Source organism: Anas platyrhynchos, chromosome 3 (assembly GCF_047663525.1).
Source record: "Anas platyrhynchos isolate ZD024472 breed Pekin duck chromosome 3, IASCAAS_PekinDuck_T2T, whole genome shotgun sequence".
Lineage (NCBI taxonomy): Eukaryota > Metazoa > Chordata > Aves > Anseriformes > Anatidae > Anas > Anas platyrhynchos.
This window is the reverse complement of record NC_092589.1, coordinates 38,547,343-38,574,590: the sequence shown is the minus strand read 5'-3', so window position 1 is coordinate 38,574,590 and position 27,248 is coordinate 38,547,343. Positions and strand designations below refer to the sequence as shown.

Sequence of the window (27,248 nt, the reverse complement as noted above, 5' to 3'; positions counted from 1 at the left end):
GCAATGGCTGCCTGCACTCACAGGACAAGGCTGTTCTGCATGTCTGTCTGGAAAAGCAGCCATTTCTTGCTTTTCTGACATCAAGCAAGCCCTGCCAGGAACAAGCCTAGGGGAACGTGCCAGACCCTGCCTGAGTCACCACAAGGTCACTACGGCCCAGACCTGCCACTGCAATGACAGATTGACACTGACCTGGGAGGATTATTCATCCAAAAAGCAACAGGTGGTGTGACTAAACAACCCAGACACCTGCTTTAGAGACTAATCAGCAGAGAAACTAGTAACCAGCAACGAGATTACAGAGATCAGAAACTACAGAAGCAAGAAGGGAGTTTTAAGACTGTATAAAGGTAATTCTGCAGATAGAACTAGATTAATGTAAGCAACTTAAACAAACAACATACTATCCTACTCTTTTTTTCTGCCTTTTCCCACAGATTGCACAGCTGAGTTTTCTGCTCAGGCTTGAACTCCCTTGCAGTATAAATCATTAAAATGGCAGCTCCATAAAAAGTGGATACAGCGGGGCTCAAATACAAACAGTAAAAGGTGGAGGTATTCCTAAATGCCAGGTTGAAATTAATGTGTAGGTACATGTGCATACACAGACAAAATAGTAGAGCATTTTTCCCTTTAAGAAAGTTTCCCAAGGTGACCTTCCAGCCCTCTGTGAGCAACAGTGAGAGCTGTAAAATAAATCATCTTCAGACCTCATAAGAATCCTTGGGCAGCTGACGTTTTTCTCTGCGTACAACTCGCGCAGGCTTGTTATGGAAAGCACAGTCACCAGGTTCACAAACGTCCGTGGAACCTGCCGAGAGAATAAGCAAACCCATAGCCGACGTCTGGAGCACAGAGTGCCACCTCTGCCCTCACACAGCCACAGCAGACCTCAGCCGGCAGCCTGCATTATTTATAACAGAGGTGTGCAAAGTTCCTTCTCAATAATTAATCCCCTCATGGACAATACCAACTTACAGCCCCTACCTGCACTGGCTATTTTTATTTTAAATACTGACGCCTGGTCACTCGAGAATGATGATTTTGAAAAGGGCTAAACAAGTTGTGACAGATTTCAGTGTGGCTCAGAGAGCTGCTAACTCTGACTAGTCTCACCATCAACCTCACCCTCATCTGCAGCATCAGAACCTCTTTTCATGACCACAGGTATATTTATTTGCAAAATAATCATAGAATCATAGATTATGATTATAACGTATGAGCAAAGCACTTTCGACTCATTTAATATCATGTTTGTTCAGATTTGTTATACTTTTTATATTATCTGCAGCATATCAGCTAGAACTCAGCACATCCTTATTCATTCTGTAAAATATTTCTCCAGCCCTCTCTGGCTCTCACAAGGATTTTATTTTATTTATTTTTTGTTTTGTTTTTATGTATATGCAACAATCTCTGTGCAAGGAACTAAATTCTCAATCAATAACCAGGGAATAGCTTACAAACAGGTCACAATCCCCACTCCCACATACCAGAAGAGTTTGTTTTACCTCTCTGTGAAGCATGTCCAAAGCTATTTGAATATTATAGGTGTAGTTTTCAGGAGAATAGCGTATCTGTTGAAATAAAAGGGTTAAATTTTATTGTCAATCAGTTTAACTCAGGCAGATTCAACTGATTGTCTGGAGTCTCTCACAGCAGTGCTCACATTTCTAATTCTTGGGTCAAGAGTAACAGAGTCTTATGTAGAACTTCTCTGTCTCTGCTTTTCTTCTTTCCTGTCACAGCTGCCTTACTCCCAAGAAAAGATCTAGCAGCCACAGAATAGCAGTGAGGGAGACTCAAATTCAGGGGGCATTATCAGTCATTACAGCATCCTCCACCCCATGCTGGTTTAGGCCACTCTTAAAAACATGGCCAACACCTCATTAGTGGGGACCATCGTTGGAAGAGATTAGTTTTTTGTAAAAGGAATATTATTTCTGCTGTATGGAATATTAGCAACGTGCCTCGCATGTACTGCTTACCTCCTACAAATAATAACTAGCACTGCTGTGTCCTACATAGAAAAATGTACTGGAGAAACTTTGTAGTTCTCTAGGAATTAACACATTTTACATACTTGCTTCTTAGCATCAGCCTCCCTGCTCAGTTTGAGTGGTTTGAATCACCTAATTCAACTGTCTCCATCTGACTTCTATTTCTTCACTCGTGGAACTATTCCAGAGTCAGATAAACTTCCTCATTAGAAACATTTATTTCTTTCTCATTTTAAGCCTTAATCCTCCTTGATTTTATTTCAAGCAGAAATTCCCTGTGAGCCCCATTGGCCTCCTCTACAAAACTGGAAAGCTCAGCTCCCTTATTCATTTCCTAGTCAAAGTTCACCACAAGCATTATGGTTGGCACAATCTGTGGCTATGCAACATACATGAAGAATCATCCTGATCTTCAGATACCGACCTATCTTCCAGCCACCCACCCTTGTGTGCAAACACCACTTTGTTTCTGGGTCAGGAGCAGAAAGTAATAATGGTAATTTGGTAATTGGTAAATTGCTCCTTCACTGTTTTATAACCATTTTATTGTGCTTCTTTGTTGTTTTTCTGATCTGAAATTAATCATGAAAAACCAAAAGTATGTGCTCTGCTGCTTGTTAGTAGATAAGACAATAACATTTCATCACTATCTGAGAAGTCTGCCAGTCCTTCACCTCCTCTATAATCATACAGATCAAAGGTTACATATAGTATGCGTATATTCTCATACTGTGTTGTACTATATATAATTGCATCAGCACAAGCTGTGGGTAAAACCATTCCCATAGCACTGAAGCTGGTAAGAGAGCACTAAGTGAGACGCTTGTATGACTGTGCACAAGGCAAAGGAAAAAGGAAAAACCTTGACAGTATCTTTTATCTACGGGTGGTAAAGTGATTAGACAGCAGAAAGTTATCTTACTTGACAGCAAAAGAAAGCAGCCACAATTATGTAACTTACAGGTGTTCTAGACCTATCTCTCTTTTTATCATAACATTAGGGTGAACAATCTAAAGGTCTCAGCACAGCTAATTAGCAGAGCTGCAGAAATGAGACCTGCCATATTCATTCTCAGGTGCTTGCCCCACTGAGTGCCCTCTCACCCAGTGCAGCGCACACAGACCCAATGCCCAGGCTGGCCAAGATCAGTCTGCAGGCAGTGAGCGACTTACTGGATCCTCGCAGAATTTGCATAGGTCATTTCCTCCTATGAAGAGTGTTACAAGCTTCCAGTCAGTCTGCATATTTATTCTCTATGCACAAAAAGAGACCGAATGAAAGTTACAAGGAAAAAATCATAATAATAAAGGCTGGGCAACAGAATAAACACAAATTTAACATTTCTCAGGAGACCTCAGGGGACCTGTACTTCTCTGTTGCTTCACAACAAAACGAATTTGTAGTCATGGCTTGATGTACAAACTACTATGATCTAAATAAGGTTTATAGTATCAGTAATACTATCCAAAATTACTCGCTTCTGAAAAATAGTGCTTAAAAAAATCCACCTATATACTTTTTACCTTTTTTTTTTTTTAGTAATATCTTGTGTACACACCGACTGACTCCTCCTGCAGCTCTGGGAATACGTCTTCATTGCAAAAATGATAGTATGTGTTTTACTGTGTCATAAATAATGCAGTTATACTGCTGGAAAACCCTGAAGGGCAACATATTTCAGTCTTGCTGTGAGAGAAACTACATAGAATAGAGGGGCATTATTGACTATTTAGCAACACTGGTTAAAAAAAAAAAAAAAAAAGTATTTATTCTCTGAAAGCATTTTGCAAAGCAATAACCAATGCAAGGTACTTATGCTACAGTAAGCATACACCTTCTTAGCTTTGAGGAAGGGTTTAGATATTATTAGTACCATGTAGCTGATGTTGTTCTCAATACCTTGCCACTTTTCAGTGCAAAACACCACTAAGAAAAGCAGCAATAGTACATCAGCCTCAAGTGGTTTGAAAAGTGCCTATCTTCAAAGGCAGAAGGCAACATATCTCAGCTGATAAACACACTGTTCAGTAGTTTAGTCTCAAAATGTACTTAGCCAAATTAAAAGAATGAGGGGAATAATTTCCTCCTGAGCTATACAGTTGTTTTAAAAAGAGAAAAAAAAAAAAAAAAGAGCTCTTAAATCAAAAGATGTGTTACCACTAACGTGAACATTCTTTCTAGTTAATTCGTTAAATAAAAGTTTTTTTTTCATTCATTTATTTTGTGTGATGTTTCCAAGCCAATAAATATGACAGAGTACTGCTTAGAGGCCTCAACAAATACTGGTTTGAATGAAAACTATCCAAACACTTCATCGTTAGCTGCTACCCCTTTTAATGTCATTTCAGATATAGCCTGAGTGAATTGTTGTTTACAAGTGCACAAAAAGGAAGGTATATGTAAATATTTTTACCAATATGTATTCACCAGAATATTTATACTAGACACGTACACACAGTTATATTGAAGGCTTGTTAGCTGCTTTCCAAATGCACAATTGGAAAACCAAAATAATATCACGTAACCTAGGTCACTGATTGCATTGCAAATTTGTCAAAATACTAATAGCAAACATTCAAAGCAGTAGTTACATGAAAAATATGCAAGTAATCCTCAGCCTAATATGTGTCTTATAGACCATTAATCAAATAATCCTAACAACAAATGTGGTAAGGCAAAATTCAGCTGGTTACCAACTCAGAAAAGGGACTAAATAGTTTTTAAAGGAAAATAAGTCTTTCCACATGTTCACTCCATATGATTTGCCATTTGTAGAGGTTGCCCTCAACATCCAGCATGTATCTTCTTGGCTGGCAAAAATGTGTGCTTACAAGATAATTAATAGCATCATGGCAAAATCCTATCAGAGAAAAAGTTCTGTCATATTGCAGGGTGTTGTAGGTTGGAAGGGGAGGCAACTACACTGAAATTACCAGCCACTTGTGGTAAAAATGATAGGGAGATTACAATTATCTGGGTTTGATAACTTTATCCTAGCTAAAACCAGGATAGGTTTCTTGTTAACTTTCTTCCTAGTAGCTGGTGTGGTGCTGTGTTTAATATATTTAGAATGAGAATAAAAGTTGATAACTACACAGAGTCGAGGACTTTTCTGCTCCTCGTGCTGCCCTGCCAGCCGGCAGGCTGGGGGTGCACCAGGAGCTGGGAGGGGACACAGCCAGGACAGCTGGCCCCAGCCAACCAAAGGGATGTCCCACACCACGTGGAGTTGTGCTCAGAGATAAGACCTGGGGGAGTTAGTTGGCTGGGGGGGACTGTAATTGTTCACGGCCTAGCTGGTCATCAGTCAGTGGGTGGTAAGAATCGCGTTGTGCACTCACTTTGTTTATTCTTCTTGTTGTAGTGCTTTCCCCTTCCCCCTTTTTCTTAGCCCCTTCTAATTAAGCTATCCTTATCTCAACCCACAAGTTATTGCACTTTTAATTCTTTCCCCAGTCCCACCACAAACAGGGGCAGTGAGCAAACAGCTGCGTGGTGTCAGGCCACCTGCAGGGTTAAACCACAGCAGTCCTAACACGTGCTGGTACAAATTCAGTTAAGACAAAACTATAGATGATTTTGTACTGACTCACACTTGGCACTAAGGAATGCTACACTGTACACTGTTGTACACATAGCTTTATGTCTGGCATCTGCTGTTGGTCTGTTGTGCTGTTAGAAACAAATGATGCCACATAATTTAATTCCTCTAAACATATCAATGACGTGTTAAACTCACAGTATCATTCTTCATTCGATCCACCAGTCTTCTAACCTGTGCAGGAACATCCCTAAAAATTAATAAGAGAATTAATTCTGTATAGATATCAAGGTAAGGAGGAAAGTCAACGAATTGACCTCCCTAACTAAAAAAAAAAAAAAAAAAGGTAAAAACTGGGAAACTCCATTTTTTATTATATGCAGGATGAGAGGTATGATTACTCAAAAAGGCTATATTTTGAGACAGTGATGAGGAAAAAAAAAGTGAGAAAACAGCATACAAGAGGCACTTGACCTCTTTGCAAATGCTGCATAGTTACACTTTTATAAACTGTACAGAAAATAACTGCACTACCACAAAACAAATGCACTGTAATCCTTCCCAGCATCAGACAGATGCTATTAATACACACATCACTGAAGTATCCATGCGTGTGTCGATGTTATTACATGGCCTCAAGCCACTGATGCATGTTTTATAAGAAGTGTTCCCAAGAGGAAAAAAAAATTATATGAATTTCACTGAAGACTGAGCATAGTGGTCTCTAGTTAATTCCCAGCTTTGCCACAGACTAGTCATAAGCAATTCATAATTTTCTTTTGGTTTCTCTACATGAAACTGTGGTCCTACCAACAAGAGGGTTTGAATATACCTCTTATAAAATGGGAATATTCACAACAGGGATACGAAGCTTTCTGATTGGTGCCTGTAAAGTGCTTTGGGCTTCTTGGTTGAAAATACTTCAGAAGCTTTGCCTTTGCTGATGATTTACTTGATGGAGATAAGAAAAACTTTAAAGCCTCCATCACATTTCTCAGCCTTCCTACTAAAAATGGGCTCAAGAATTACATTTGGGTTTGCGAATCAGTTTCATCTGCACTCTTGTCAAACTCCACAGTTTGCACCTTTTATTTATTATTTTTTTTTAAGTTAAAAGTGAGTTTTATTTTCTGTTAAAAATAAGAGTATTCCTCTTACTCTGACTTATCCCCTGCCACTGCTTGGTTGAGCGCAGCATTTTCCGTAGTCTCCCTTCCAGTGCCAGTGGAATAACCAATCAGGGATGGGTTGAACTCACGAAGAATATCTGCAGAAAAAGAAAGCACCCTGAAATGTTGCTTACTTAGCAGGTAACAAAAGTGGGGTTATAAAGATTAGATCTTAGTAAAAGAGCATTTAAATGCTTTAAGAGATACTTACCAAAGTATAGTAAATGCATAAAAGTCCATAAAAATCCAAGCATAGTGAATGCATAAATATTACCTTGCCTTCAGATTTCTGAATCTCAAGCATTCAGATATCATAGAATCATGGAGTGGTTTGGGTTGGAAGGGACTTTAAAGACCATCTAATTCCAACCCCCTGCCATGGGCAGGGACACCTCCCACCACACCAGGTTGCCCAAAGCCTGGCCTTGAACACCTCCATGCATCATGACCTAATACGATCACATGGGCTAGCTGTGCCTTTTTGTTGGGTAATTGAGGCTGAGTATGCTCAGGTAGGAGCCATGACATTAACTAGAGGTGGGTAGGGATCAAATCCTTTAGCCTGATCTCCCTGGATGCGTTAACCCCAAAGACCTAGATCCCACTGCAGATCTTAGACTGCAAAGCAGCCTTACAAACTGTTTGATTCATCTATCCCAAATACATTTTAGACAGAATTATAACCAACAGAACACAGAAACAACCGAACCCCTGGGAATTACAAAATACACGGTTAAATCATGCACAACAAATTACAGTCTGGCTGTTACACAACTTCTGTTCAGCACTGGACATTGAATACAAAGTGATCCATTCTGCCGTGTTACAAATTGTAAAGTCTGTCTTCACCGCTTTTCCTTTTTATTTTAACATGTGCTTTAATAAACAACTCTAGATATTTATCAGGTTTACAGAAAAAAAGCACTTACTTGCTAGTGTTGTGACTGTGCTTATGTTTTCATTTCCTCCAACACTGTAAAAAAAAAAAAAAAAAAAAACGAAAAAAATGTACCAAAATATGATGGACTTCTTAAGGTAGTGGACTAAGTAGGAGAGCTCCCCCTTATGAGTTTTCTATAGATGTACACAGCACGTTCTCTGGTAGTTGTTTGTATTAAGTCAAAGTAAGCTCTTTGTGTGCATACTAAAAGGGTTGCAAATTAGAGACTGCCATAATCACAATTATATTAATATCCCCGTACACTAACTGCCCTTTCAGTCTTCGCATCTTGTGGCATATGTTAAAACATAGCTGGCAGAAATAAGAATTTAAAAAAGCTACCACTTACCTATCGTTATCCCTATTAAAATATTTATTACTTCCATTTCTAGTTAATAAACCCTTTGTATCCATAAAAACAAGTTCTAAAAGTAGGTATTTCACAGAGATAAATACACTCAATACTTTTCCTACCTCCCAACTCCCCAACCCAATCTCACTTTGCTGGAAGAATACTGCTAGAGCGGTAAAAATCACCATCTTCTGTACTCTTTAGCCTTCCTTATACTATAGGGGAAGCTTGTACTCTTTTTCCAAAAACATCAGTAGAATATTATTGATCAAAATCTTAAGAGTTGTACTTACAACTCATCTCTAGTACTCCTTTAATTTGGAACAGAATATTTTGAGGTGTTCTAGTACCTCTTCAAACCTCTACAGAGCTGCAGTTTCTCAAATGAGTAAGAAACAATGAGCAGAAAATCAGCCTGATAGGCTTGGTGTTAAGCCTTATGTTTGCAAATTAGTAAGTGAACATGATTACCTTTCTTCAGAATAGCTTTTGGACCTGTCTATTAAAGTGCTGCATATGTAAGATTCTGGAATAATGATAAGCTGTTCTGAGTGATGTAAGCAATATTGGGAAAGGGTCAAGGAAATAGAGACTATGCATGAAATAGAAGCAGGAAAAAGATCGCATTCTGCCTTTTTGTAGACCATTGATTTTAACCGAGACAAACAGGTCACATGGGCTGTAATGGGGAAGAGCAGACAAACAGTAGAAATAGCAGGGACAAACACAGAATGCCTAAGTGGTGCAATGAGCTCCAGAAGCCCCCTTTGCAATTGTTGCAATGATGAGAGGAGAAAGGGGCCATCTTGATGAGGACCCCATTTCATCAATGTATACAGGCTTATGCCAGCCAGACTCTGTCGTACTCTAGGTAGCTACTAGTTTGAATATTGTATTTAACATGAATAAAAACACAACCATCTGTCTCCATGTAAAACTGTAGTCAAATTTGCTCTCCACGAGTCTCCGTTTGTTACCTAAAATCAAGTATACATACCAAAACTTTAAGAAAAGGGGTTCTCTCCCATTGATGGGAATTCTTGGGACTCACCTCCAAGAAAGACCTCGGTACTGAGTCAGGACATCCAGAACGTCATGGGGATTGGATCCTGCCCCATTACCTGCCTGGAAGCAGAGAAGTGGAGTTCACCTTCAGAAAATAAGAAATGCTACAGTAAATAGTTCTTTGACTGATCCTAGTGAAAGTAATTAAAGAGGATGTTAATGAGTCAAGCTACATCATCTTTCCAAAATATAACAGATCTTTGTTCTCAAGAGAATCAAGGGCTGAGGGCATTTCAACTCTGCTCCAGTGAATTACCCTCCTCTATCAAATTTTTGATTAGAAGAAGTGAGGCAAAGTTGGTTGAGTGTGTTCAAAGTGTTCATATAACTCTAAATTTGCATAAGGAATAAATAAGATAGCAATGGTCTTGAATGAATATTTTTTTGTAATGTTTGTCACTTAAAATTAAAACTCAGTGCAATGATTTTGTCTTCCTTCTCCCAGTTTCCCCAGGAAAAGGGATTACAAGAGTTTAATGTAGCAATTATCACAGAAATAAGCAGCATGAATTATGATCTGCGCAATGAAGCTGTTATCACTGACTGGAGAATCACCGTCAGTCTAGGAGTAAACCTTTCATGTAGTTCTAGGAACGATGCTAAAAGATTCTTTATATAAATTACTTATTGCACCTCATGATCTACCATAATTTTACTCAAATATTTAACTCAGTGTAGGAGGACATGGTTTTATAGACTTTGGTATTATTATACATATACACATTTGCTGAAGATTTTTTTCTTTCTATTTACACTGCTTACTAATGGTTTTGAAGGCCAACACCTTGAGAGCTGTGTAGAGTCAATAAGGAAATGCATGTTACAAGTCCACTCTAGTAAGGTGTTTTTGCTGCTGTACAATCTAATCTTACAGTTCTTTCTTGTTCAGCACTCTTGTGGACTTTAAATGGGAACCATGCACACATTTGACCCATGGTCTGATTGCCAGTCAGTCAAGGTGAAGTATGGAAAAGGGTATGCGAAGACTGCTTGGCCCAACAGGGCATAACTATATGCATTCTCTCTTGGATTAAAATTCAGAAGTGCTCTTTCATTGCTTGTTTTAATGCTGGTTATCCAATGATCTTTACTCACTGTGAGTGAATCTCCCAGGGCAGCAATCACCTGAATATCTGCTGGTCTCAAGTTATGAACTGATAAAATAAAAGCAGCATTAGGAAAGGAGGAAATAAAGAAAACTTCAAATTGTGATGGTTATCAGAATTTTTCTTTAGGATGAGCATAAAGCATTACAAAGACAGTATCTTAATACACATGATGACATCGGCTCAGAATGCCACCAACAGTCATCCAAACAATTCTTGGTACCTTAGTTTTACATTAGCTACACTGACAAGGGAAGCAGTAAGGTATCAGCCTTGCATCTGTGCTGACTCAAGTTCCCTCTAACCGTTGGGAACCACTGAAAGGCAGGCACAGCCAGCACAGGGCTGTGATTTTATCATCATAGTTTCTGAGAGAAGACAAAACACACCTGGGATAGGATTCTATGTGTCTCTCTGCACTGACAACTTCCTGGATTTTCCACTGTCACTTCTTTGCTTGCACATGGAAAGTGCAGTTGCATAAGCTGTCACTGTCCCTAAGGGAAAACTTGCATCTTGCTATACAACTATTTGTGTTGTTCCAGAGGATTTATAAATCACAGTCAATAGAACACACTGCTTCAAAGAAAAAAATGTACCTTTTCTAACTAAAAACAGTTCCTGCTGCCCTTCTACCATCAAGTGAAGTGACTCTACAATAAAATTGCATAAAACCATACCTGAAACTGGAACCGTATCAGATGGGCTCTGGTTGGAACAAGGAACATTTGTTCCATAACTTCTCTCCTAGGAAGGGACAGTGCAAGACTTTATGTCAGACTCATCGTGCTCTGGTCATGACGAACCATTTATGTCTCAGAGTATTATGTTAATAGACTTCCTCCACATACTTTGTGCACATCTACCCAGCTCAGCCTTTCCTTTTTTGGCCATGCCAAAAACCACCCTCTGAAGGCAGACAAGCGCGGACTGCTCACAAATTGTATGGCCACATCAGCGCAGCACTGCTCTTTCTACTATTAGGGCCACTTATTTCAGACTCTGCGCCATGCTACATTTAGCTAAGCAACTGTTTGTACATCCTTACTCTGATCTAGGTGAGCTTGCATTCTTTTGTGAAAGTCTGCTTGAACATCACTGGAATATCCCCACATTAAACTGTACGTTTGGCAGCAGGCCACAAGCCTGCCTTCTTGAGGCGCAGCCCTACAACATGATGGCCAGGCCGTTGGACAGTGCTGTAGGCACAATCTGATCTAGTTTCTTCCACAGTAAAACTAAAGGGCCCCATTTCCACTGTCTTCTTATCCCAGGGAACTTAATATTGTTATCCAAAAATTTAAAAAGCATTCTTAATAGTGAACATGAGACTTAATATAGGTTGGCTGAAGACCTCTACCCTCAGTTATACTCCACAGGACCCATCAAGGATAAAATGTGCTATTAAGTGTCTGACTGACTATTTAGTCAAGCATGGAAATAGAGCTTTTTATTCAGTTTTCCCAGGTAACGTTTTTTAATTAGGCTCCAACACAATTCCACCCACCTGCCCCACTCCCTGGAATACATTTAGTCCATTTGCTGTAAACAGTTTTACCGTACCTGAGATCTTTCTTTGATGTTTGATGTCTCTGGGGTAGGTGAGTAATTACTATTTCTATACGTGAAGAAGTATGGATTTTCCTGCAGAAGTAAGAACATTGTTTTTATTACTGTTATTTTAAAACCACCAGTAGTGAAAACAGTCAGCTGACATTACCTTCTTCTGGATATGTTTTCCATGAGAAGAAAATCTATACAATATTTATTTTTGAATGAAATTGTACTGGTGAAGTAAGCCAGGTTAGACCTGAAAATTAAGCCCTGGAATGCCCTAGGCAAGCACTGCCTCTTGCCTCAAACCTAACATCAGACAAAACAGATAATTCAATGTCTTTGATGCTTTAATTGCTGTTCAGTGAAGCTTTTTGATGCCAGTAATGTTTTATCACTATTAAATTATTGAAGTCAGTGCTTAAATGCAAAAACATTCAAAAACCTGTTCTTTGAACCTCAGAGATGTCCAGACCTTGAAGACAGTACTGGGTTACTGACAGTTTCATGTACTAAACAGTCAAATCTGACAAAAGACTGAGTCAAGTCACAGAAAAGTCAAAGGATGAAAAATGTATGGATTCAATTTTATTGTTGACACAGCTTTTAATATTGATAATGGTTTACTTGTTATTCACAATTTATTATTATTTTTATTCAAAAGTCAGCTAATCTGAATTATCTGTGATTTAACTAAACTTTGTCAAGAGCTCTTGCTTTCAGAATTTCATCATGGTAGAACAAAGATTCTGTGTCAAGGAGTTTTAGGAATGTTAAATTTTAAGCAGTGCAGTATCTTTGGGAAGTGCGTGTTTCTAAGAAATTCAGAAGATGACAACAATATTTGAAAGCTTGGAAATTCTGCAAAGAGTAAATATAAATCTCATAGTAATAAGGAAATCCTTTTACCTGAGATGGACACTGGATCTGAAGCAGTTTTGTGGAATCATAAGGCTTCTTCTGCCCAACTGGCTCCATCTGGAAAGGGACAGAACACAGGACTTGTACTCATGCTGTGCAGGGGTGGGATGGGAGAGCAGAAGTAACTCAAAGGCTCTAGTGCCTCATGTTTTCCATCACATTAATACATATCAAAAGCTTGCTTTGCTTATGATTAATCTACATGCAACATATCGTATGCATACCTATAAAATCTAGGATCGAAAAACAAGGTCTCTCCCATGATTAGACTGTCATTCCATCATCATTAAAGCAACCATCCACACATTAACTCTGCTCTTGGGAATGCTGGCCAGCAGGCATTGATCTCACACCACAGCATTTGATTGCTTGCATTCGGGTTGCTTTTTTTTTTCAGCTCAACTGCAGTAACTGTGGACATGCTTTAGGAAAAAGTATAGCTCCAACCACATTCATGATTCATTCTCTCCTTTTACAAAATGCAGTTTTTACCTTGCTGTGATTAACAAGTCACTGTTACTTTCCAGATGGGCCGGTCATGAGAAAGCAAAGTGTGGGTTATCACAGATCCACTACTAAGTCACAACTTTTTGCAGCATCCTGTCAATCCATGCAAGCCTCAACTACCATATATTTTTTGTCTGCTCCCAGGCTGTGAAAACCATGCTCACTAACATTTGAGAAAGGCACGCTTGGGAAACCTTTCTTAGCTTTCTACAGTTTACTATATATTCATCTATAGAAGGAACACATTTTTGTGAACTTTTGTGTGGGAAGAAAAACAACTGACTGAAACCTTGAAGTAAAAATGATATTATTGAAACTTTTGAGAAAAATTCAGCTCAGACTCACACTATACACTTGAGGACTTGTTGAAGTCCACACTGCTTTAGCTCAGGAGAAAGTACAAAATCCCTAATGTAAATGGAAAACTAAAAATAATCTATTTGGTGATACATTTGTGTTTTGTTAACCCTTTCCTTCTGTCTTGTGAACACTACCTTCATGTACTCCTCAAGCTGCAAACTCATTTGGCAATAGTCAGAAACATGGAATGAATGTTTCAAATGACAAAGATCACTCTTGTAATGGCTGTAACTCACTCAGCTAAAGCCTTGCTAATATATCCCACTCTGCAGAACTGTTTCTTTTATCTACATTTACACACATACTACACAACAGCAAAAGGTGCACTCCAACTCTGCAGAGAAGCTTGATAGTATTTACATTTGCTGGCCTTTGTTTATCTTCCAACAAGATGGAGAGATAAAAAAAACTATTCCATAATTCATAACTCAGTACTGACAGCACAATGTGGTAAATACCATGAAGAATCACTTCACCTGTTCCTGCACCTTGCTGGGAGCTAATTAAATTGCAGTCACACCCAAAGGAGTTGGTCACTGTTTTAAATTCCTCAGCGAATCTCTGCTCAGCTTGCGCTACCAGCAGCAGCTGCCAGAAGCAGCAGACTACATAAGAAACCAGACTGAAGGCATTGAAAAATGCAGCAGTAACAGGCTTGACGTCACTGATATATTCTGGGCAGGAATGTAGTATTCTATTTTGGTTACTCCATCAATGAAGATAACATTGAAAAAAAATCAGCAAAATAGGGAAGAGGATTACAAAGTCAAATTCATTCAAATAAGTACTTGAAGAATAGAGTTTGTATTTGCTTTTGAAAGATGTATATAAGGTATATTCCTGAAATATGCAAAATAATGAAGCCCAGAGAGAAGATACACTGGGGACTGATACTTTCCCATCCTCATAGGACAAAAAATAAAATAGCTGTTTAACAGCATTCTTAAAAGGAAATATTCTGCCAGGACAGAATCACCCTACTGAACATGGGACAAAAGTGGTATTTCATGGCTAGTAATGAATTGCAAATAAGTATTAGCCACTTGTATGTTGTTGGGTGATAGAACTGAATTTCTCCAGGAAGCAATTTGTTCCAGATTGCTGAGACACTGACAAAAGACAAAAACCAACAGTTCCTATGCAGGAGAGCTGCAAGGTCCTGATCATAGGAAGTCAGGCATTGAGTATGTGTTGTGGTCAGCCAAAACCTACTCTGAATACTAGCATGTCTGTCATAAAAGCAGGTTAGGGGCTGGTCTACTCTGGAAATGCAGCAGTTTCTAAGGGAGTGTAAACCACCAAGTGCAGAAGGGAGACAGGTACAGCCTCATGCAGGTGCTGTTCCCTTCCAGGTTCTTGCCTGGTTTCAGTTTGTTTCTCTCTGGGTTGCAGGATGTTTTCTGGTGGCCTTGTCTGTTACACAAAAGAATGCCAGACACAAGTGCAGGAGCTTCTGCTCTAAGTTCTTTACGCATATGAAAGGAGCTTGGCCCTCTTACATATTTCCCCAGATGAAGTTGTAGGCATTTGCCAAAATTAATCAGACTCTTTGTGGTAAACATCAAAGCTGTCAAGTAAACAAACAGCCTCTCAGCCCTTCCTAACTACCCAATGTCATTCAGCTGACTGTTCTCTGATGTGCTTAGCATTTGAATTGCACTGCTCCTAGATAACTAGGAAGGTTTCGGGGAAAATACCCAGCTATGCCTAAGACAAGTCCTTAGCACATACCAGCTCAGCTTCTTCTCAGCTAGACTGAAGTCCAGTGCTACTGCCAATTGCCGCTAGATTTTCAAGGTTTTGCCCTTTGGCCAAGTAACAGTTAATCATTTCAATGAAGGGGCAGGTATGAAGCCTCAAAACAACATAAGGACATACGTCAATATAAGGACAGCCCTGCAGAAGCAGGAGGAGAGAAACACTCTGAAAGCAGTTTTTAGGCACTTCCTCATTCTGCTGTTTGCTGCTCAATAAATCATGATCTTGATTTCCTAGCAGTTCCCAACAGGTTGTTTGTTTTTTTTTGGTTTTGTTTTTAAACATTACACGGTCAGCATAAACTATTAGCTCTACCAAAAAGGACAGATAGAGTGAACCTTGTTGGATAAAGACACCTGCCAGTGTGCTTTTTACACTGAAAGCGTCTTTCATACCATCTGCTTTTCTAAAATGGCAGAATACCATCACAGCCAGCTAAGGAAACCTAACCAGGAAAGTACCTTTCTGATAATTGCCAGCTGTGCTAAGAAAATTTCACTAAAGAGAGGCAGCTGGAAAGCAGAAGGGAAAAGGAGTTGTTAAGAGAACACCACCATTCCTTCAAACCAACAGCAACATGGGGCTTTGGCACATCTTGTTCTTCCTCCGGATCATCCAGATTGTCCCCTCTCTATAGGGGCCACTTCACACTGAGGAAAAAACACTGAAATAAAATAAAGCCGGTAGTTGAAAATGAGGAAATGTGCACAGGGGGAAAAAAAAAAAAAAAAAAGAAAAAAAAAAAAAAAGCATAGAGAAAGAAGGCTCTTCTGATGGTAGAAGCTGCCAAGAAAAAATGTATCTGAAGGGACAGAAGGAATTTGCTGACAGCTAAGTGGAAGAATTTGAGAGGGCACAAAAGAGAAACCAGTGTTGGATTAACTGAGTACGTTTGCAATAATTATCAAACTTCAGGAGAGAAATCCTGGCCTCTCCCCTTTCTTCAGTGCCTAGGTTTTAAGGAAGCAATATAGCTGATTCAGAACGTGGATGATATTATCGTAACTCCTTGCAAAGAATATTGAAGATTCCTAGCACAGACATTTTGCATAAATTGAAATCGGAAAAGTTGGAGTGCAAGTGGCCATAGAAATAAAAGATTTATAGGATATTTAGAAAAAAAAGAAGAAAGAAGAAAGAAAAAGTGAAAACCATTAGAAGCACGAGAAACCTGATAATTGCATGGTCCGGAAAGAGAGATGGATATTACTCAGACCCGGAGGTCAGTTTCCAACTGATAAGCTCTGGAAAATATAATAGGTCAGTCTGATCTACTGCTGTTCTTAGGTGAAACTCAAATTCTGACAAACTTGGTTCAGTTGGCCACAAACAATTCCTGCTGGAGAGGCACAAAATGGGCTGGTAACCTGGCAGCACTCTGGGCTCTCTCAGCAGAAGTATTAATTTTCTGCACTAGTTGAAAAAAAATACAGCCTTTCATTTCAAAACATTGATGATGAAAATACTGTACTAAACAGTCGTAAAAGGCCATTTATAACTCATGTGGTTTGGTCTTGTCTAGGTTTAATATTTATAGTGGTTAATGTTTGTGGAAGATATGCCACCTCTTGCTAGAGTCTTAGAGATTGTGTTTAAGTAGTAACCGCGACCTCTGCAAATATCACCACCACTGATGGGGATACCAAGACATGGGCAGTCTAAGTAACTCACCCAGTTTCTCATAGAGCTGACAGAAATAGAACGTTTTAAATTCAGACTACAGGAATCTGACTTTCAGTGTCTACTTTGTTCGTTCAGTTAGCGAAGCTAGTTACTTCATGAGACTAAGGCAAAACAACGATAAAGAAGCCAACGTGAATCCTGTCATTGAATCTACTTTACAATAGAAGAACTGAGATAGAAACTTTGACATCAGTGTGAGGAGTGTCACAGATAACAGCAAAAAAGATAACTGGATGCAGCACATTTGTTCAAGGTTAAAGCTTCAACAGCTGATCAACTTTTAACTCCTTAGTCTCCTACTAACTATCTGAAGTGGCAGACATACATAGAAAGGTATCTTTTATTAGAGTGACTATAAATTTTTTCTAGCTATGTCATCTGGTTGAATAAAGGGATTTTTCTTGTAAATCCTACTTCCTTAAATGATTAGTTTAATATCTTTGATAAATGATTGCATTTAATACTTTTTAAAGTGACATAGACAATGGGATCGAGTGCGTTCTCAACAAGTTTGCAGATGACACCAATCTGAGTAGAGCAGTCAATACAACAGAAAGAAGGGATGCCATCCAAAGGGACCTGGACAAGCTAGATGGGTCCATGTGAACCTAATGAGGTTCAGTGAGTCCAAATGCAAGGTGCTGCCCATGGGTCAAGGCAATTCCAGACATGAGCATGGACTGGGGGGAGAACTTATTGAGAGCAGCCCTGAGAGAAGGACTTGGAGATTCTGGTGCACTAAAAGCTTGACATGAGCCAGCAGTGTGTGCTTGCAGCCCAGAAGGCCAACTGCATCCTGGGCTGTATCAGCAGAGGAGTGGCCTGCAGGTGGAGGGAGGGGGGGATTGTGCCCCTCTGCTCTGTCCTTGTGAGGCCCCACTTGGAGTGCAGCATCCAGGTCTGGGGCCCCCAGGACAAGAAGGATGTGGGGCTGTTACAGCAGGTCCAGAGGAGGGCCACGAAGTTGTTCAGGGGGCTGGAGCACCTTTATTATGGAGAAAAACTGAGAGAGCTGGGGATGTTCAGGTTGGAGAAGAGAAGGCTCTGGGGTGACTTCATTGCAACCTTTCAATATTTAGGGGGGTCCTATAAAAAAGGTGGAGAGCAATACTTTCCTCAGGCAGATAATGACAGGACAAGGGGGATGGTTTTCAACTAAAAGAGAGGAGATTTAGATTAGAGGTTAGGAGAAAGTTCTTTGCTCAGAGGGTGGTGAGGCACTGGAACAGGTTGTCCAGAGAAGCTGTGGAAGCCTCATCCTTGGAGGCATTCAAAACCAGGTTGGATGGGGCTTTGGGCAACCCGATCTAGTGGGTGGCATCCCTGCCCATGACAGAGGGGTTGGAACTAGGTGATCTTAAAGATCCCTTCCAACCCAAGGCATTCTATGGCCAACACTACAATAGCATTACTACTGCCAGAATTAGCATAAAAAGAAAGAAGAACCTGTCAATCTGTACGGATTTGTTTTTAAGCGTGGTTATCTAAAAGGTAGTTGCAGTATAGCCTATTTCACTCATGCTTCAGACAGTTGCAGAAATAGTTGGTGTTCTCAAATGAAAAGCCTAACACCACATGGACTGCAAAACAAGCAAAAAGTAAGTCATATCTTAAATTTAACTTAATTGGCCATGCAAATTCATTTTAATTAAAAGAAGATTGTGTATTTTATAACCATGTGGTATAAGAAGTTTATTAGAATAAAAGGGAAGATTTTGAGCATTTCTAAGCCAGAAGGAACAGTAACATCAACGTCTTATTCAAAATCACTGGTACCAAGGCACAGCCAAACATAACATGCACTAAGTAATAAAATTCTGCTTTGCTCTGGTGAGTACAAAACCAGGTGCCTGCTTTTTTATTTAAATCTCATTCATATTGGAAAGTAACTCCCTTTCCTTCATTTGTCTCTATCATCAATTTTGAAATGCAAACTGCTCCAGCTGTATATGCATACACTCAGTTACACATACAAATGGGTAAAAAAGTGTGTTGACAGCTCAAGTCTGTAGAAGGAAACAGCCTCTTGCAGAATTGGACATTGTGTTCAAGCTTGATTGGGTCAGAGAAGCTGTATTTCTTTCAGACACCCTCTCTCCCCCGTTAGAAGGCACCATTGATGGGCTTTCTTTAGCTGGGTAGGACATCCTGCTCTTGAAGAAGCAATGGGAGCTCATTAAGGCAGTCTATTGCATTTTTACTATGAGCAACAGCAGCAGCAGCAGACAGTTAATAAAGAAACCGACACTGTGAGTCTCAGTAAAGAGTGGGATGGATAAAAGACAGATGAGACAGAAGAGTATAATCATTATAATCTCAGGTTATGACAAGCCTCAGTTGTCACTGTGCCACTCTGCCACAGAGGTGAGGCTAGCAAAAGGGTCTGCCACAGCTCTCTTATTCCCTGGACTTCCTGAAGGGCTACTTTGAAAGCCTTTCTGAAAAGTTGTTCATAGAAAGTAGCAGCCAAGAAACAGACAGATTTGTCCTGGAAATGTAGGGCATTCAGCATTAGTGGAGAGCAGACTCTGCACAGTTGAGGACAGCAGTCATGGGATGTTTGTTTCTCACTTTCCTTCCCCTCCCCACTACTCAAAGCCTGGCTGGTGTGGAGTTGCTGCTAAGCTTCTGTACTAAGACCAGTAAGTAACAGTGTCTGTGGTAGTGCTCACCATGTTGTTCCAGAGAGCCACAGACAAGAAAGTATAATCTTCTTCCAGTTTTTCCACTTCTGTCTTTGACGTGGTGGTGAAGTCATCCCTGTCCTGAAAGAGAAAGCATTTAGACCATGAAAAAAAGGCTTTGTGTGAAGAGATGAGACATTCAGGCACACAAGTTCTCTTTTCATAAAGTAACTTTTTATATCTACAAGAATCACAGCCTCTGGTATTCCCATTAAGCCATTTGTTGCGGATCTCAGCTCCTGATGGCGTGTCAAGACAGAAGAGATGCTGTTCTTACAAGTGATTGCTGTACCTACTACCGTAAGGCAGCAGTGAAGGGACAGCAGTATCCAAGAGCAGACTCTGCAGAGCTGAGGATAGCAGTCATGGCATGTTTCTTTCCTACTTTCTTCCTTCCCCTCCCTCCCTGCTACTCAAAGCCTAGATAATGCGGGGTTGCTACCAAGGGTCTGTACCAAGTGCAGTAAGCCACAGTGTCAGCAGAAGACCACTGCTGGAGCAACAACAAAACACAACCACACTAGTGACATACAGGACATCAGGGAACCTTGCAGATGTGACCATACAATTTCGAATAAACAACGCTTCCTCTAGCTAACACTTACAGGGGTTAAAAAAAGGGGAAGCATGAAGAGTTTGTATTAAGAGATCATGTTTATTTTTGAAAGAAAGGGACTGAAGAGTTTGGAAAGCCTGCTGGTCAGGTGACTTGCTATTACAAATCAGGGGAAACAAAGAAGGTAACTATGACATAAGATGGCATTGAAGGCAATAACAGAGCAATTTACTAAGAGAAAAAGTCATGTCATGAAAGATAAGTCTGACCAAGTCCAGTACGTGGACCAATCATCAACAAAACAAGTCTGCCACAAAACGACCCAACAGCAAAAGGAAGATTTCGCAATATAGCAGACCCCAGACTTCCCGGAAGACAAATTTCCTTCTTACAGTCCACTCTGTTCTGATACTGAGCTGAGGGGAGAAACAGCATTAAGACACATTCACGGAGTTGTTACAATGCCTGGGAACTGGACCACAATTCACCACCAACATAATATACAAATAGCCAGCAATGTTTAATGTTGGATTTTGATACCTTGCTGAGTAAGCCGTTATCTAGGAAGTCATACCTTCCTCTCTCCTTTGCCAGGTCTCAGACAACCTTAACCTTTGAGCTCTCACTTAAAATCACCTGTGGTGAAGGACGTCTGACATTCCAGGCAACCAGGCAAATATATATTTGCCATTGGCTATACTAGATACAAATTCTGGACAAAATTCATTTCCAGGATCCCAGACTGCATTAATCTCAGTTTATCTGCAGGGAGGTAGTCCTACTTTCCAATACTATTTATGAATCTTTTATCTCTTTGTTGTTTTCCCCTACCCATTTTTAAAATACTTGTTGTTAACCTCTTTTGGCTTTGTTTCCAAACACACACAAGCATAATGGGAGTGAATGAGCAAGGACGACTGCAAGGATAGAGAAAAACTAGCAGCATTGTCAGTTTCTGGACACTTGTGATCTAAGCTACAGATGTTCCATGAGCTGATTTCTCCAGGAACACAGCATTCAAAAAACACAGGATCTCTGAATGATGCTGCTTGAACTGAGCTCTAATCCTAGTACCTCAATGTCTGATGCCAAGATGTGTCCTGGCTACATAACTATGCTTGTCTTCTGGCATTATACAGCCTAGATAGGAGAAAGCCAGCTGAATATTGCACTCAGTCTCACCAGACACAATCCAGAAAGAATGGAGCAGCTTGCATTTACTCACCAGTCTCAGCAACACACTCATTTCTTGGAAAGAAGGCTGAAGAACAACAGTGAAGTCATCTTTTTGATCATACCTTGCAGACTCTAGCAGTTTTCCCCAAGCATCCTGAATAGACAACCATATAATCAGATGAGTATTATTGTGTATAGCGTAATTGATTGGAGTTTAAAGTGAACTAAGATTATCTCCTTCCCTAATAAACCACAAGAATCAAATTCTGTAATCCAGAACAACGACAGTAATTAAATGAAATCTTCTTATGCAATAGTTAGAAACTCCTTGTGGCTACAAGAGAGCTACCCTGAATTACTATCACTTTCTTTGAAAGAATAGCATGCTTAGCAAGGAAATAAAATTTCATGCTTATTTGCTTCCCTGCCATTTCTAAAGGAATTCCTGCACAACTATTGTTGTCTTACAGAAAGTTTCCATCTAAGTCATGTGGCATCAACAGCCAAGTTACAGGACAAGATAAATCATTCCTCTAATGGGTTATAACAACTCCTAGGTTCCCAAGAACTACAGTCAATGGAAACTGGAAGAGACACTTGGGTCACTCAGATATACAAAGAACATCTCCATTGTTCCTGGTGACCCCAAGAAATGTGGTCTTAATCTAGAAATGTCTGCTTAATCTGGAAAATGAACAGAGATGTCCAGCAATACAAGCACCAAGCAATACGGAATATGCCATACCTGATAGGACCACCTCAGTATGTAATCATCTAGCGCAGAGTGTTCATGTACACAATTGCACTGATTCCCAACAGGATTGCTGCAGAGAAGAATGAAAAGCAAAGACATTATAAACTTTAGATAAATAGATAACAAGACAGTACAGACTCTGAAGCCACTGACAAGCCTGTATTGAAGATTAAATTATTGCATACACTGACAAAGCTATATGGAGTTGTATTTTTTTTTAATATATATAATCATTGGTATATATTTCCATGTCCAGAGCTTTGTACTACTACTACACTCAAAAGCCTGTTCAGTTGACAAATATGCCAGACTGGGATTAGTACAGGGACTTGCAAGCTACCAGCATGCTTAGGCTTAAAATAGGTGCCATGCTGGTTTTCAAATACTTCCCTCTCTATAATCACATACGAAAATTGAACACACCCAGAATACTTTCCAGAAGAAATTTTGCCTTAGTGTTTGTCAACAAGACCTCCATCTAGAAATGTGGATGGAAGCTCAGTGCTTCAAAAGCTTATTTATGCTGAAGCGTGGCTAGACATTACAAAGCAGCTGGCCAATCTCAGCAAAATTTCTGACCTACAGGGTGAGATCTGCATACTGAGTATTTCTGCAGTTGACAGGGTAACTCAGACCCTCTCCCAAAGAAGCTGACAGGAACAACATAGGATACTTTTGAGATCAGCCTGTTTCCAACAAAGGTATATTCAGATGAAAATGCCAGGATAAATGAGAATTTGAGAAACCTTTAGTGGAGCTTGCAGGTGTAAGCAGTAAGCACCTGTCAAGATCAGGCACTCTCCTTTTCACAAAACTCTAGCTAAACCTGTAAAATATCAGTATTTCTATTAAGATGTGTTTATTAGCACAGGTGAGTGGAAAAAAAAAAAAAGTGAATTCAGGACAAGCATCATACCAAAGCCTAACAGGCAGGAACACAGCGAGACATCTAAGAACCTCATACAATACATGAAGAGAGTTTTATGCCTCATTAGTGGATGGGGTTCATCCACTAATTCTGGCGTGGACAACACCTGTAGTTAGTGAGAAGCTAATAAAGGAAGTAATTTGAAATCCCACTTATGTTCCAAATTCCAGTGCCTGAAGTTAGATACTGACATGGGATTGGAAATATCAGCCACTATTCTCTTCTTAGACACTGAAGTTTCCTCTTTTGCTATGGCTCATATTTTTCTTTGAGAGCACAGTCCAAAGATGACAAATTGCTAACCAAATGCTGAGACCCTTATCTGGGAGAGTATCTGGGCCTGATGAGCCCAAGAGCTTTATACTTAAGCACAAAGCATACAAACTGGTAGAACTGTTCAACCAGATAAACCAGATAGAACTGTTCAACCAGATAAACACAGCTTCAAGAGCTCATTGATAAGTAAGCTTGCTAATATTCTCCATGCAATCATTTCTGACAAAGAAAGCTTCTTCTCCTCTGCTTATGCTTGTTGTTATGCATGTGGTTATGCAGCAGCCAGACCTCTTGCTTGACTGATAGAACATCACCCAAGCCATATATTTGCAAAACTTGTAAAGCACTTCAGAATTACTATATTAGTATGCCACAAGCACGAGAAAAAAAATTGCTATGGAGTAAAATGGAGTGTAATTTCATCAGCTGTAAACTACTCTATCATAACTGTCCTTGTGCACACTCCTACTCCCTACTAAATTGGGACTTAAGCTACTCACACTTTTTTTTTTTTTTACAAGGTGCTGAGAGAAGGAGATGGATGAAAACATCTATGCAAGCAGTTACCATAGAAGAATGGGCAAGTTGAATGTTCCATCCTACCATACCCTAAGCCCAAGCAGTAGCTCTCATATTGCCAGTGTTTTAATACTCATTATTCCTTTTGTGAATACTGTGAACATTGATACCTAGAAACTTAAGCATTTAAAGAGCCTTCAGAGTTTCTTTCTCAAGTTTGAAGTAGTGGATGGACTGTACGGTCTTGTTACCATAATGACTGTATTGTGTCTGGTTGGGATGGAGTTAACTTTCTTAACAGCAGCCAATATGGCATTGTATTTTGGATTTCTGGTTAAAACACTGTTGATAACACACCAGTGCCTTGGCCACTGTTGAACAGTGCTTGCAGTGTTGAAGCTTCCTCTTTTTCCACATTGTCCCACCCAGTGAACAGGCTGGGGTTGGACAAGAGAGGGGACACAGCCAGGACAAGCGGCAAGCTGGCCAAAGGGATATTCCACATGATATAGCATCATGTTCAGAAATAAAACCTGAGGTAGAGAAGAAGAGGGAAAATTTGGCTTCCAAGGTCACTGTTGATTGGAGTGGACATTGGTCCACTCATGGGAAGTGGGGAGTTATTACCTTTGAGTCATTTATCTCCCCCACCCCCTACACCCCACTTTCTTTCATCTATTAAACTGTCTTATCTCAACCCACATCTTCTGGGTTTCATTATTCCTTTCCTCTCCCCTGTCCCATTGGGGTATGGTAAAGGGAAGTGATAGAGGGGCTGTGTGAGTGCTTGGCTACTGCCAAGGGTAAACCCACCACCACCACAGTATGTTATTGAGATGTGCTACCCAAGCTGCTGAGTTAAAGCACCTACTCCTCCTGGTAAATCTATGCCTGCAGAAACAAAGTGGAGATCTAAAAACCTGCGACATACATTGGTGTTAAGGGCAGAAAGGTGTTCAGAATACTCCACCTGATAGGTATAAAGCTAATATATATACAAAGCTATGTGTCTGAACAGTAGTGGGAGACAGTATTGAAAACTTAAAGGAACCTCTGTTACCTTGCATTATTGGAATCTTGGCATACAAGAAAGGAAGTTGTGAGCTCAGTGGAATCTACCAGATTTACAAAGGCTTTGGGAACCTGCAGTTATAAAGTAAAAATTAGTCACATTTATACTAGCAATTGGAGATTAGCAAATAGCACTAACAGTAAATTACGATGCCTACAATGTCACTTGTGTTACCTCTGGGCTGGGATTCTACCTTCATAAAATGAATGATCACAGTCTTTGCCAATTCCTTCCTGAACCCTACTTCTATGCCTGCCATCTAGAATAATGTTAATCATCCTTTGTGAAATACTTGTGACCATGACGACCTCTTGACTGAGACCCAAAAATTCATTTTACATAAACTACATGGCCACCAGCCAACTAAATTGAACTCAGATAAGCTAGGAAATATCATTTTTGTGGCAATGTACCAATGTAAAGCCTGGGGATAAAACATTCTGTGTAATAACACAAGCACTTGTGCATCCTGCCTCCCCTCTCCCCCAAGGAGAAAGCAGCTGTCCATTTATATAATGATATTTCACTTTCACAAGTGCACATATACAGATTCTGGAAACAATATGGGAGGGAATCTGAAGCAAATGCATGGGTGAAGCTTCACCCATACATAATATTTGTTGGAGTCAGCCTGAGAGGAATGAGTGGTTGTAGTCTAATGCAGTGAAAATGGAGCAGGTTTAGAAGACCCTTCAGGCCTTCAATCTGGCAACACAAAATTCTTGGAAGATGCTGTTGAACTATTTCAGATAAACAGTTAATATTCTGCTTTACTAGTGATACATCCTCATCTAGCTCATTAGTAGACTAAGACTCAGTGCAGAGCATTTCTCAGAAACTTTCCTAAAGAAGTAGATACATCCCAGCTAAGTCAGCTAGAAAACCTTTAGAAACACTAAAAACACTTAAAATTGACAAATAACAAGAGAAAAAATGCATTATATATAATATATAATATATAATATATAATATATAATATATTATATATTATATATTATATATTATATATTATATATTATAATATTATTATTATTTTAATGTGTTCATGTGTTTTTTCCCCATTTCACACAAGTCACCACCATCTATTTAGCAGCCTGTACACTGCCTAGGTAGCTCCATGCGTTCAACAATTCGATATATTTTCATAAACACCACTGTTTCAAAAGGAACAACTTTCAGACCTAGACTGACATACTCTGTTATTGATGCAAATCACTTAAAAACAGACTGAGTAGTACATCAGCTTGTGTAACAAAGGATGGACAGGTAACTGCTTAGCTTTGCATCAGATTTTTAAAGCATAATTTTTATATATATATTTATAAAATGTAGCATAATATACATTAAGTGCTTATTGCCAACAAATACAACCAGAAGACTTAAGTCAATGAGATGTGTGTTCTAAGTCACTTGAACACTGGTACAAGCCACTGTATGGTAAGAGAGACTGGAAAAAAAGAAATCAAAAGATTCAGATTATTAAAAATTGATGAATAAAGCTTACTTCTTTATACAAGAAGTCCAAGACCTCTTGAAGTTTTTCCAGGTTTTCCAACATGCAGTTCTCCTGTGAGATGAAAAACACCATCAAAACCAGTAGGAGAACTATCCTACTATGTCATCTCAGAGTTGAAATGACAAATCACGTACACATTTATAAATACAAAACACGTTGTGCACCAGCAGCTTACATTACTGAATAGTGACTCTCCAACCTCCTGGAACCAGCTACTGCTTTGGTTCACTATGGCAAAGGGTAGAGCTTGGAAAAGTGACTTTATCACCTGCCTTGACTGCTAAACTACCCCAAGAAAAGATTACCGGTTGTGTGAAAGCACAGGAAGAGCACGGGTTTTCAGCACTAAAGAAAACTGTGATCAATTTCCAGTCATTTTGGAAGTCCATCATCTAGAAGAAAAATAATAAAATAAAATATTGAAATGAACATGATGTTAAGAGCCCTATTTGTCATTTTCCTTTCTCATGTAAGATTTGCTGTAGCTTTAAATCAGTAAGCCCAAACAGTGCCTACAACCATGGCTACTTCAATCCCTTCCATCTGACTCAACAGCTTGCCCTAGAGAAAGCAGCAAATGGACGGTTAGGAAGCAAATGCTGCCATTAAAGCTGAATGCATACCTCTAAAAATCTCAAGATAAAGCCAGAAATCACTGTGGCCATTGTAGGGTTCATTGGAAATGAGCATGCACAACTCAGCACAAAGCCTGATGCTGTTTCTTTCTATCACTGATGCAGCTTGATGACAGAGTTAACATTCCTGAACTGTTGAGATCGGGTCATACTAGTGGGATGTAGAGTGGAGCAA

The 27,248-nt window shown here is 39.6% G+C and overlaps 1 protein-coding gene across 6 annotated transcripts in view; it reads right to left on the bottom strand.

Moving 5' to 3' along the window:
• PLB1 (phospholipase B1) overlaps positions 1-27,248 on the bottom strand; it is an 85,949-nt gene that overhangs the window by 44,558 nt on the left and 14,143 nt on the right. For all 6 annotated transcript variants that reach the window (XM_072035721.1, XM_038177348.2, XM_072035722.1 and 3 more), the window contains 17 exons: positions 26,744-26,830; positions 26,427-26,489; positions 24,911-24,993; positions 22,119-22,197; positions 21,423-21,527; positions 19,630-19,722; positions 12,638-12,706; positions 11,738-11,818; positions 10,855-10,921; positions 10,164-10,222; positions 9,055-9,128; positions 7,641-7,684; positions 6,701-6,809; positions 5,741-5,792; positions 3,174-3,254; positions 1,512-1,577; positions 711-811 (listed from right to left, as the gene is read on the bottom strand). In XM_072035721.1, the coding sequence (XP_071891822.1) occupies positions 711-811; positions 1,512-1,577; positions 3,174-3,254; positions 5,741-5,792; positions 6,701-6,809; positions 7,641-7,684; positions 9,055-9,128; positions 10,164-10,222; positions 10,855-10,921; positions 11,738-11,818; positions 12,638-12,706; positions 19,630-19,722; positions 21,423-21,527; positions 22,119-22,197; positions 24,911-24,993; positions 26,427-26,489; positions 26,744-26,830 (1,313 nt within the window). The remainder of the gene's footprint in view (positions 1-710; positions 812-1,511; positions 1,578-3,173; positions 3,255-5,740; positions 5,793-6,700; positions 6,810-7,640; positions 7,685-9,054; positions 9,129-10,163; positions 10,223-10,854; positions 10,922-11,737; positions 11,819-12,637; positions 12,707-19,629; positions 19,723-21,422; positions 21,528-22,118; positions 22,198-24,910; positions 24,994-26,426; positions 26,490-26,743; positions 26,831-27,248) is intronic.